Source organism: Elephantulus edwardii, unplaced genomic scaffold (assembly GCF_000299155.1).
Source record: "Elephantulus edwardii isolate Elephantulus edwardi_28Jun2011 unplaced genomic scaffold, EleEdw1.0 scaffold00011, whole genome shotgun sequence".
NCBI classification, from domain to species: Eukaryota; Metazoa; Chordata; class Mammalia; order Macroscelidea; family Macroscelididae; genus Elephantulus; species Elephantulus edwardii.
In genome coordinates, this window is record NW_006399761.1 from 6,009,771 (window position 1) to 6,021,948 (window position 12,178).

General features: G+C 46.8%; 1 protein-coding gene across 2 annotated transcripts in view; it reads left to right on the forward strand.

Moving 5' to 3' along the window:
• The first annotated feature begins 3,641 nt into the window (after positions 1 to 3,641).
• Positions 3,642 to 12,178, forward strand: part of PPP1R21 (protein phosphatase 1, regulatory subunit 21) — an 86,212-nt gene continuing 77,675 nt past the window's right edge. For both annotated transcript variants that reach the window (XM_006880907.1, XM_006880908.1), the window contains exon 1: positions 3,642 to 3,867. In XM_006880907.1, the coding sequence (XP_006880969.1) occupies positions 3,811 to 3,867 (57 nt within the window). In that variant the 5' untranslated portion in view covers positions 3,642 to 3,810. The remainder of the gene's footprint in view (positions 3,868 to 12,178) is intronic.

The following is a 12,178-nucleotide window of genomic DNA, read 5'->3' on the forward strand; positions in this document are numbered from 1 at the left end:
CTATGAATGCTTGTTTCTACTTCCCAAAGTGTGCCCAGTCCTGGTCTACACTCTGCACTTGGATCATTCCAGGCAAACCTTCACAGTGAAGCAACCCCTCCACTTTGTCTCTTATAAAAGCGTGAGTTCAAACCTCAGTTTGTGGGGAGCTCTGGTGGCCTAGTGGCAAGGAGCTGCAACTACAATCTCAGAGGCACACGGTTCGAATCCACCAGATGCTCTGCCGAGGAAGGAGGGACAATCTCCTCCTGTACCAGTCAGATCAGATTTGACGGTACACTCACACACACACACACACACACACACACACACACACAAACAAAAACCACCTCAGTCTGTGACCCATTCACATTTGCCTATTCAAGCAAAATAGAAAAGGGTTTTCCTCATGCAGGCACATAACACAGCAGAGAAAGGACAGCCACTGTTAAAGGTAGACAACCTGGGTTCCAGTTTTGTCTTGTCAAGTGCAAGTCATGTGATCTTGGATCATCTGCATCAAAATTCTGTGGGCCTCCTCACACATTGATCCCCAAGTCTTACTGTGACTGACTAAGCAAATCCCAAAGGGTGGCCTCACAAAGCTTCAATGGACAGACTTACTATTTTTAGCTGTGTCCCTCAGAGTTGGAGATCATCACATTTCTTTCAGATTTTGCCCCACTGAGCATTGCAAAACTTGAACTTTGGAGTTAGCCACTTTAGAGAAAAATCTGCTGGGGCAAAGATTTCTTTCCATTTTATTTTATTTTCCATTTCATAGGAAAGTGCAAAACATTTTCTGACTGGAGTGAAAATGAAAACATCTACAAGGACTGGGTGTTATTATAATACAAGGTCCACCACCTGCCTCCCTTAATCCATGTTCCAGTAATAAAATATGAAGGCCAATGTGGGGACAGACCTAGGCCTGAATTTTTGCTTAGTTGTACCATTGGGGTATCAAATACCATAATGGTTTCCCAATGTAGAACAGTGTCTGGTGGAGCTCCCAGTTGTAAAACAGGTTTGGAAGCAGGAGTGGCATCCACTTCCTAAACCACATGCCTCTGGAAATTCTATGAACATGGAGAAATAACAATAGTTAGGAAAAGCATTAGGTCTCTTGTTCATAGAGTTGCTATGAGTCATGCTCGATTCAACGGCATTCCACAATAAGAACATGATAATAATCAATAGGTTAGCTGATTGATCTTCCAGTATCACTGCAGGAGCTCCTCCCTACAGGAGGCTTTTCAGAGGTAAAATTGTGATAGAGCTTTGAAGGCTGAAAACAAATGCTTGATGTTTAGATGTATGCAAAGAAGAGAAGTATATCCCAACACCACCAAGATAGCAAACGTACAGCAAACGTCAACATCCACTCAGATGCTGAAAGCTGTTTTTGTTATGTGCATCTAAGTAGACTGTGACTCACAGTGACCCTGTGAGAAAGAGCTCTGAACCTTGTTCTCTCTTGAGCTAGTCTTGCTGTCTCTGACACACCTGTCTCCATTACCACAGTCACTGTGTCAATCTTTCTCATCCAGGGTCTTCCTTTTCTCTGCTGACCCTCTACCCTTCCAAGAATGATGTCCTTCTCCAAGGATTGGTCCCTCCTGGACATATGCCCAAAGTATGTGAGACGGAGCTATAAAATCCTTGCCTCCAAGGAGCAGCGTGGTTTAACCTTCTCTAGGACAGACTTATTTGTTCTCTTGGCAGCGCATGGTATATTCAACACTCTTCTCCAGTACCACAACTCAAAGGCATCAATTCTTCTTCTGTCATCCTTAGTCACTGTCAAGCTATCTGATGCATAGCAAGTAATTGCAAAGACCATGAACCGGATCAGGCACACCTTAGTCTCTAGACTGACATCATTGCTCCTTAGTACTCTGGCATGAGAGCTATACAGGTTCTATCTATCTATCTATCTATCTATCTATCACAAGATTTATCAATTTTTAAAAAAACAATTCATTTGACAGAACAATCAGAGAAAGTAGTGGAAAAGAAATTTCTCAATTAAATAAAATTAGAACTTACCCCAGACTCTGTGGCTAAAAGTTGCATAATCTTTCTTTGAAATATTTCTGAGGTGGTAGAATTTTATTTTCTTGTTAATGATGAGAGCTTCTATTATGTTACTAATCAGAGAATTCCACTTACAGTATTTCATTCTGCCACGTGGTGGTGCCATGGCAAAAAATAATAATAATTTTAAAACTATTGTGAGTGTTTGCTGGACTGTACGCTTTTGAAAGATTGTAGTCCTTTTACATATCACAATGATTGGAACTATGTAATCAGCCTTTCACTGCAAAAAGCCAGGCTTGTCTAGAGCCAAACAGGAAGCCAGTTTCATTCAAACCAGTTCTTTTTCAATTATGAAAAATAGTCCACATATCCTTATGTGACTATACAGCACACAACCCTATACCTATTACTTAGAATTAGTAAGTGTTAACAATCTATTAAATCTGCTTAAAAAATTAAAATTGGTGCTCCTTTGTTCTCCTTCTGTTCCGTGGAAGCAAGTGTCCAAAATGTGATTCTTTCCATTTTTTTAATCTTTAATACATGTTTATAGTCCATAAGTAATGCAAACGTGATTTCATATTCTAAAAACCGTATATTTTCATTATTTCAGTATAGTGACATTTGTTTCCCCCAATTCAACATGTATTTGACGTCTTCTCATACTAGGATACATGTGTGAATATAAATGTAATTCATCAGTTTCAACTACTATATTGTTTTTGGCAAAAGTACATATAAGATTTATTTATTTATTCTCCTATTAATAAACTCTTCAACTTTGTAGAGAATGCAATGTCCAGAAAAATATACATTTATCATGGCCTCGAAAATATCTAATGAATGAGTGGAGGCTGGCTTTTAATTCAAGGAAGAGTTGAAAAATCTCATTTCTCTCCTCCCACTCCCCAGTTATTTGCCATTAATGTGCACTCTATTCTGCCCACGTGGCAGAAGTCATTCCTTTTGCCCACAGTCCACTGAAAAAGCCTGATTTTGGTGTGCGTATGGAGACAGGGTGGGGTTGGGTAGATGGAAGTGGGCAGAGAAGAGACACAAAGAAATCTTAGTATCAAGATGCAAAAACAACGTGAAGGTCTGCATGGTCAGGAGCAGAGGAGGATGAAAGCAGCAAGAATTATAAATATGTGAAGGTCTGAGAGTTTAAAGTGCAGGGCATGTCCTGTGCTATCTAACTGGAATAACGGGGTGACGGAATAAACAGGTCTTTCTCTCCATCTGGCTCCGGGAAGATGCAACCATCAAACGCCCGGCGGTTGCCATGGGAACCAGCCCCAGGGAGGCAGCCAGAATTCTGTACGCGTGATGCGCTCGGAATGTTTCTTCTTCCGGTCCTCGGCTCCTCGCAACCAGCGCCTGTCTCCACGCCCCCCGCCCGTTCTGTGGTCTCACATCATTCTCCTTCCCCTCCTCTTCTCCGTTCCGGGCCGCCATCTTGGACCACGCATCAAGATGGCGCCCCCACACCCGCCCCTCGCTCCCAGCTTCCCAGCTCCCTGCGCTACAGTGAGATTGCGCGCGCACGTGCTGTGCGTCAGAGGGCGTGATCACCGCGCAGCCCCGCCCACCGGCGCTGGCCCCCGCCTCTCCCCTCTCCGCCTTTCTCCCGGCAGGCGAACCCGGAAGTGGAGGGGAGGCGCGGCGGCGGCGGAGGCTGTGGCGGCGCAGGCGGGCGCTGGCCAGCCGTCCCCGGGGAGCGTGTCCGGGCTGGGGTCCGGGGGCGGGGCCGAGGGCCCCGGGCAGCCCGGCCTGGCCGGGTCGGGGGAGGCCATGGCCTCGGCAGAGTTGCAAGGGAAGTACCAGAAGCTGGCTCAGGAGTACTCCAAGGTACCCATCATGGGCGGGGCGTGGGGGTCCCCGGCCCTGCGGCCTCGGCTTCGCGTGGCAGCGACTCGGCGGCTCCGAGGGGCCAGCAGGGGGCGGGCCGGCGCGGTCCAGGGCCCTCGGGAGCCCAGGGGCCTCGGGCGCCGCCTGTGTGCACCCTTACCTGCCTCCACCTGCAGCTCCCCGGGGATGGGGCTGGGTGGCGCCCGTCCGGGTGGCTGACGGCGGGCTGCACGGGCGGCTGCAGGCTGGGCTGTCAGACATCCAGCCTGGGCCTCCGCTGCTGGCCTGCACCCGGAGGGCAGCGAAGGGTGCACACCTCCTCGGCCCCTCGCCACAGTCGCCCGTTTCCCAGCCAAGTGATGGGGAAGAGCCGCCTCCCTCCCACCCCGCAGGACCCCCTCCCCAGCATCGTCCTGGAGGCAGGACAGTGCCACACCCGCGAACTGCTTCACCCAAGATGATGGCCAGGGGGGTGTCGAAAGCTGGAGGGGCTAAGGCAGTGCCATTTGCTCCCTTCTCCCCCCTGCCTCGTAGGGCACACTCAGGACGTGTTGAATTAAGCAAAACCAGGGATCAACCCCCTTTGTCATGCTTAAGGCCTCAGCCTTTGAAATGATGAATCCCTTTTCCCTGGAAAAGGGCGGTTCTGCGTCTGGTTAGGGTGTTTCTGCTTGAGGAACATTGCAATGAACTTGCAGTCAGATTTGACATCTGTGGAAATCGGTTCAGCAGCCATTAACGTCTCATTTATCTTGCGTGCATGGAGCAATGTGAAGACGTAGACCCTTATTTTTTTACAGTTTGGAGAAACTGAGACACACTTCCTCCCCCTCCCCAACTTCCCCCCCTCCCCAAAAATCTGGCTGCCTAGTGGTAAAACACTACCTTGCAGTCCCAAAGGCATGTGGTTCTAATTCACTAGTTGCTTCATGGGAGGAAGACTGACTGCTTCTGGAAACCCGCGGGTGGGTCAGCTGTGGATCAGTTCTGATTCCGTGGCACACGTCAGGAACAGTATTCTGTAAGGCGAGCAAAAACATTTTTTGGAGATACTACAAAATTTGCACCCAAATCTGCACACTTTTACTATCAAATGGGAGGCTTTTGGGATCCCATGCTTTTCCCAGTAGTATTCCTGTTGGCAAAACGTTATTTACAGTACTATTTAAAGTTGTCTTAAGACAAGAGTGTGTGGCGTGTCTTAAATATTATTGTTGTTATATTCCATCAATCAAGTTGGAACCAATTCATAACTGATCACCCAGCTAGGTTTTCAGAGACAGTAAATCCCAAGGGAGGAAATTGCCAATATTTCTCCAACTGGTGGGTTCCAGCCAGCTTTCCTTTGAGTTGTCAACACAGCTTCTTTCTACCAGGCCGCCAGAGCTCCCTTTATGTATCATTGTTCTTAGATGCCTCCTAACTTCCCTGTGCACAGCAGCTCTGAACCCTGGCCTAGCCTTTGCCAATGGAATGACAATTTTTCTTCATAGGAAAGAAGATCCCCCCGCCCCCCTTTTCCCCTTGGAGTGCCAGATTTTGCAATAAATTAGTATATACTAAAGGTTTGGGGAGAAAGAACCTTGTTCCAGCTTGGCTGCGTGGTTTTTGGTTGATAATATTTTATGAGTATAAAGTAAAGTGACTGATTTTCTTTAAACAGTAAGCAAACTAAGAAGGTAATCCCAGCAAGCAACAGAGGAGTTCCAAAGTGTTTTTGAGCATTGACTACATTGCTGAAATTACTGTGTAGCTTCCTAAAGTAGTAAAAATGCAGAGGTTTTGTCCTTTTGGCCATGAAAATGTCCTTATTCAGTAGACATTTATAATGTGACCCTTGTAAGCAGTTTGCTGGGGTTTGTTGAGTGAGGCAGAGGTCTACCTTATGAAACTCACCCTTCAAGGGAGCTCTGGTGGCCTAGTGGCAAGAAGCTGCACAGCAATACTGAAGGCAAACAGGGTTTGAATCCATCAGATACTCTGCTGGAGAAGGAGGGGCAATCTCCTCCTGTGCCAGTGGGATCCAACTCATTGGTATACAACAAGGGGAGGTGGAAGGTAGAGGGAAAAGAAGCTCACCCTTCATAGAATGTTCAGACCTGGTACATAATTAAATGGTATAACAAGTGTCTAATGGTTCAGAGGAGACACGTAAATAAGGGTAGACGTAACTCAAATCGGAGACTGAGGGAAAGGGAGGAAACTGCAGCCTATGGTAGGAAATCTTGAACCTGTATTTGCAGACGTGGAAGCTTTAAGCTACATAGCAGGGAGTGGTTAGGTGCAGTGTGGATGTAATTCAGACGCAGACATTCAGGATTGTCATAAAAGAAGTTTGAGAAGTGGAGAAAATGCTAAAAGATTTTTGAGCCGGCAAGTGATTCTACTTTTGGAGGGAAGGAAACTGGTATGTGGAGGAAAGGTTAAAATAGAGAAAGGCCAGTGAAGAGAACACTGATCCAAACTCAGACTCATTGCCATTGAGTTGGAACTGACTCACAGCTCACCCTCCCGTGGTTTTTCAGGGGCTGCAGATCACCTGAGAGGAGATTGCCAATCTTTCTCCTGAGGAGCAGCTGGTGGAAAATGGCACAAACAGGACAGATCTTTTATTCATAGGGTCACTCAGCAGCACCTCACAAGGACCATTGGGTCGGCAGTGCAGTGTAAAGTTGGGTTAAGGAACTGCAGGGTGTAATTTGCAATGTGTCAGGCTGCTAACCAGAACCATAGTTAAAAATCAAGCCACTCTTTCGGAGAAAGCTGGGCAGGCTCCTCCCATAAACATTTTAGAAACTATGAAACCTGATAGAGAATCTGTAATAGTTGGAATGACTTGACAACAGTGGATTTTACAATGTGAAATTAAATAAACACTGTTAAAGTGAAGGAAGGGCTAGGTTCAGGCATTAAAGCTACTTGGTTACACTGGAGTTGCATCTCTTGTTACAGTGTCTGCTTTGTGCTTGTGATTATGAAAGCACTAAGGAGGTGGGAACATCTCATTCATTCAGTGTCTTGGTGTTAATGATTACTTGTGGTCAGTGAGGGGAGAGTCATAGGGGACTGTGTAGTTCTGAAGTGAAGGAACCACAGTGCCACTGATTGAGGGACAAGCAGAAAGGGGTTTGGTGCCCAGGAGGTGCATTCAAAGTTAGGTGCCGTTGTAGAATTTATCGGAAGGCAATGTTATTTTATCCATATACTTTCAGGTGTATTGAGCTAAGCATTGAAAATTTCTAGTACTTACTAAGATGTTAAGAGCCAGCTACCTCTCATAACAACCCATGCGCCACAAATCTGCACCATTTCCAGTTCGTCGTCGTCATCATCATCATCTCCGATGAGCTCAAGCCACTGTTAGAGTCACTCTACACTTTACAAGTCAGTCCATCTCGCTGAGGGCCTTCCCCTCTCTGACCCTCCACTTTTCCCAGCTTGATGTGTTTCTCCAAGGACTGGCCCCTCCCGACAGCATGAACCAAGTCTTGAGAAGAAGTCTCACCATCCTCGCCTCTAAGGAGCATCCTGGTTGCACTTCCTTCAGGATAGATGTGTGTGTGCTTAGGGCAGTCCATCTGATATTCAGAACTCTTCTCCAACACTCAAAGGCATGCATTCCTCTGTTCTCCTAGTCATTGTTCAACTTTCAGATGCATGGGAAGCAGTTAAAAAGACCATGGCTTGGATCAGGTGCCCCTTAGTCCTTAAGCTGACATTGTTGCACTTCGGCATTTTGGAGAGGTTCTTGACAATCGTTCCGTAGTGCAGCATGTCTTTTGGAAGGCAGCTATGCTCGCCTCTATACCACCAACACGCAGCATGTCTTTTGATCTCTTGACTCGTGCTGCTAGGGATAATTGATCGTGGATCCAAGGAAAATGAAACTGTTGACAACGTCTGTCTTTTCTCCAGATAGGCTTTTAAGTCTGGACAAAGCCTCAGGAAGATGTTAATCAAACAGTAAAAGTTAACGCGAACACTCTGGATAGAAATTGGGCATGCACTGTTGGTGGGCAGGATGTGACAAGAGGAGGAGGTGTGGACGGGCGCCACCAGACCTCAGGGTGTCTCTTCTGTTAGGTTTTTTTTTTGCAAGGCCATTTATTCGTTTTGAGAGCAGTGTCTGGCTCACCAACTTTGGGCATGCTACCAGGAGAGGCCCGGCCCTGGAGGAGGACAAGACTCTCCCTGATAAGTCAGGGAGAGAGAAGGCGATCCTCGACGGTTTGAATTGTCACAGTGGCTGCAGCTGTGGCCCGGGCCCGGCAGGTGGTGAGGGTGGCACGGACCGGGCAGCGTTTCACTCCGTTGTACGCAGAGCTGTTGGAACCAGAATGGACACAAAGGCCCCTCACAACAATTAAATGCTGTGAGTGGACATTTCTGCACCGTGCGAGAACAGAGGCCATTCAGGAGGCTGTGTTTGCTTTTTAATTCTGAGCCATTTCTAGATAACACTGCTACTTCCTGTCAGTTCTCAACATTTCCTAGATAAAAACCTCCATCGCCTCCAGTCCTTCTCCAGCTGAGTGACCATTCTAGCAAAAAGAAGGGATAGTCGTCTGCTTTTTAAATTCCTTTTCCTGGAGCAGAAATTGTGGGCTGATGCTGAAATTGAATTACATTTTCTTTTTGCCTTATTTGGGATATAAAGAAACAGACATTCTTCGTCTGCAGGAGGAGATCCACATGTTAAGCGGTTGTTGTTGTTAGGTACCATCCACTATCAAGAATCCCTATGCAGAGGTCGTAATGATGGGTGGTGAGTACCGTCAAGGACCAGAGCTGACCCTCCTGTGTGTTTTTAGAGACAGTAAATCAATCGCTCGAGATGAGATTGCCCATCTTTGTCCCGCAGAGCAGCTGTGGATTCAAACTGCTTACCTTTGTGTTAGCAGCACGTGTAATTCCTTATCACCAAGTCACTAGAGTTCCCTGTAAACAAGGTACACTTACAGAATTCTACTTTTTCCTCAACTACTATTATTCCAGGAAAGAGCCCATTCTTTGCTTAAGAATTTTGGTCCGAGTCTTCTTTCTCTTTGAGAAGCAAAAAGGGGTCTTCCATAAAGGAGACTGAAGGTCTGTTGTTGTTGCTGTCCTTTCAAGCCGACTGTCAATCACAGCAACCCTTTACAGCAGATTTGAAACTTGCTTTGTTGTCCATAGCGTTGCTGGAGTTGGAGCAGAATTGACTGTACTTGACAAAAACAGTTATAAACTTCTCTTTGAGAGAGGAGGGAAAGCTAATGGACATTTTCCCAGTTATCGCATGAGGGAGCTCTGGTGGCCTAGTGGTAAGAAGCTGTGCTGTAAACTCGAAGGCACGTGGTTCAAATCCACCAGCAACTCCTCGGGAGAAGGATGGGCAAACTCCTCCCGTGCGATTAACGGCCTTGGAAAACCCACCAGAGGGTCAGGTGTGGACTCGATGGAATGCAACATGTTACTGCATGCATGCAGTTTGAAAAACTAAAGACCACTCTTCCCTTGTGTTCTCCCAAGCCAACCCTGCCTCACGTGCTCCAATGTGTCTTGTTAGCAAGACAGGAGGCTGACGTGCTCAGCTCTGCCGCGTTTGACTTCAGCGGCCTCCCTTGCAGGAACTCCTCTCTTGCATGAGTGAAGCAAGTTGTAAATGCCTCCCCAGGTGACCGGGCATCCACATAGGCTCCATGGCAGTGGGTTTATTTTAGTTTGGGCTATTGGTTCTCAGAGTGCTGTCCTGAGCCAGCATCATTTGGGAACGGGTAAGAAACAACAAAAACCACCATTATAAAACACACCTTAAACTCATGGCCATTTAGCCAGAACCAGCTCATAGTTGACCTTCCAGCAGGTTTTCAGAGGCTGTAAATGGTACAGGAGGAGATTGTCCACCTTTCTTCCTTGAAGCAGCGGGTGCATTCAAACCCCCTGCCTCTGGGTTGGCAGTGCAACTCCTAATTCTCAGCCCTCTTAGACTTCCTGGATCTGTAACTTCGGGGATGAGGTCCACCTCTCCAGTTCCTCGGTGTGTGCTGACGTTTGGCAGCCATTGCTCCAGACAGAGGGTATCAACAGAGATGTTTGGAATTTTTTCTCAAATAAAGAAAATCCTTATTAATTAAAAGATAATCTTTTAAAATACTTATTGAATGAGCTAAGCACCCCTTATTTCTTCAGCAGTTCATTTTAAAAGCCATTGATGTTTGTCATTTGTTGTTTGTTTGTTTATCAGTAAGGAGATATTAGGGAGCACTGGTGGCCTAATGGCAAGAAGCTGCACTGCAATCACAAAGGCATAAGATTCGAATCCACCAGCTGCTCTGCAGAAGGATGGGCAGTCTCCTCTCATGTGATTAACTGCCTCTGAAAACCCAATGGAGTGTCAACTATGGCTTGGTTCTGGCTCATTGGTACACAACAAGAAGCAAGGAGATATTTGCCTTTGGAAAACAGACTTAGGTCAATTCTTACAGTGTTCCTGGAATTGAAAAAAGCTTGTTTTGGGTTTTTTTTTTTTTTAATTTATTATCCTGGAGAGGGTTAAACTGGATGCTCATTGGAGGCAATGATTCTGAGGCTTCGTCTAACATTCTTTGGATATGTTGTAAGGAGAGACTGGTCCTTGGAGAAGGGTATCATGCTTGGGAAGGTGGAGGGACAGTGCAGGAGGAGAAGGCCGTCTGTGAAGTGGATTGATTCAGTGACTGGAGTAATCGGATTGGGTGTGTCGGCACAGGACAGAGCAGAATTTAGGGCTGTTGTACATAGGGTTGGTATGAGTCGCAAGCGACTTGACTGCACAAAACAACAGGAACATTATATTTTGTGTGTGTACCATCAAATGGGATATGACTGGTACAGGAGGAGATTGTCCCTCTTTCTTCAGCAGAGCATCTGGTGGAGTTTGCTTTTGTCTTGTGTGTTTAGTTTGTATTATGAAGAGTGGGGACGCCTGTTGATTGCCTCCTCCCAAAAGAGAAATAGACTGTTACAATTTAGCATCCGCTCTTAACATCTTATGGTTTGACAGCCTAATACATATAGAGTTTACTAGTAAAGTTTGATTTAAAAAACTCTGTCATTAATCTGGAATCTATTCACAGCTGCCTCTCCAGTGGGTTTTCAGAGGCAGTAAATCATGGGGAGAGGATTGCCCATCTTTCGCTCACAGAGCAGCTAGTGGATTTGAACTGCCTGCTTTGGGGTTGGCAGTGCAACGCTTTACCATTAGGCCACCAAAGCTCCCTAAAGTTAGATTAGTTAGCAGTTTTGGCTCCCGTACCGGTAGACCTTTCTGTGAGGATGGAAGTGTGCCGACCTGTGCTCTCTCAGTAGGGGAGCTACCAGCCATGTGAAGGACGTGAGACGTGGCAACACACCCAAGAAAGTGAATTTACAATTGATTTAATTGTAAACAATTTGTACTAAAATAGTCACACCTGACTATTGGTTGTCCTTTTGGATCGTGCTGTCTTAAACCCTCGGTCAGCATGTCACATCCTTAAATGTGAGTGACTCTCGGGAAGATAAAAACTTGCAGATTCCAGTTCTGTAGGTTTGTACTGGCACGTGGGACCTCTGTTTGCTGTTGGTGTTGTTGCAGCTGTTGGCAGACCATAATTTGCAAGGTCTTGGGAAGACCCAACTCTTTAACTCATCTGATTTACGCAGGCGCAGAGGGGGCAGCCCACCTGTAAAGGTTAGCTTTGTCCTAGTGGAGTCACCTGCCCAGGAACAGGTGCAGGAGAAAGAGTTCCTTCTGTGGGCAGTCTGCGAGGAGCAACTTCCGTGCCCCCCTCCCCCCAATGACATAAAACAGTCACTGGTAGGCAGTTCATAGCCTGAAGGGGCTCTGGAAAAGGAGCAGGTAAGTCGTTGAGAAGAGCCTTTCCAGAGCTTTAAGCCCATTGCCATCAAGTCAAAGTCCTGCCCCACAAGTTTCCAGGTTGTCGTCCTTACAGAAACAGACCCTCTCATCTGCACCCGGTGGAGCAGCTGGTGAGTTCAGATCACCCACCTTTCAGTTAGGAGTCGAGCTTTTTACCATTGGGCCCCCAGCGCTCCTTAGAATCCTGAAATACTTAGAGTGCTTGAAAGAGCTGTGCTTGGTTCTTTCTCTTGTCCCAGAGGCACCTTAGCCTTTAATCTGACGTCATTGCACAGCAGCACTTTGGAGACATCCAGGTTGTCCCCAGTGCGCCAGGAGGTCCTTGAAGGCAGGTTGTCCCCAGTGCGCCAGGAGGTCCTTGAAGGCAGGTTGCCCCCAGTGCGCCAGGAGGTCCTTGAAGGCAGGTTGCCCCCAGTGCGCCAGGAGGTCCTT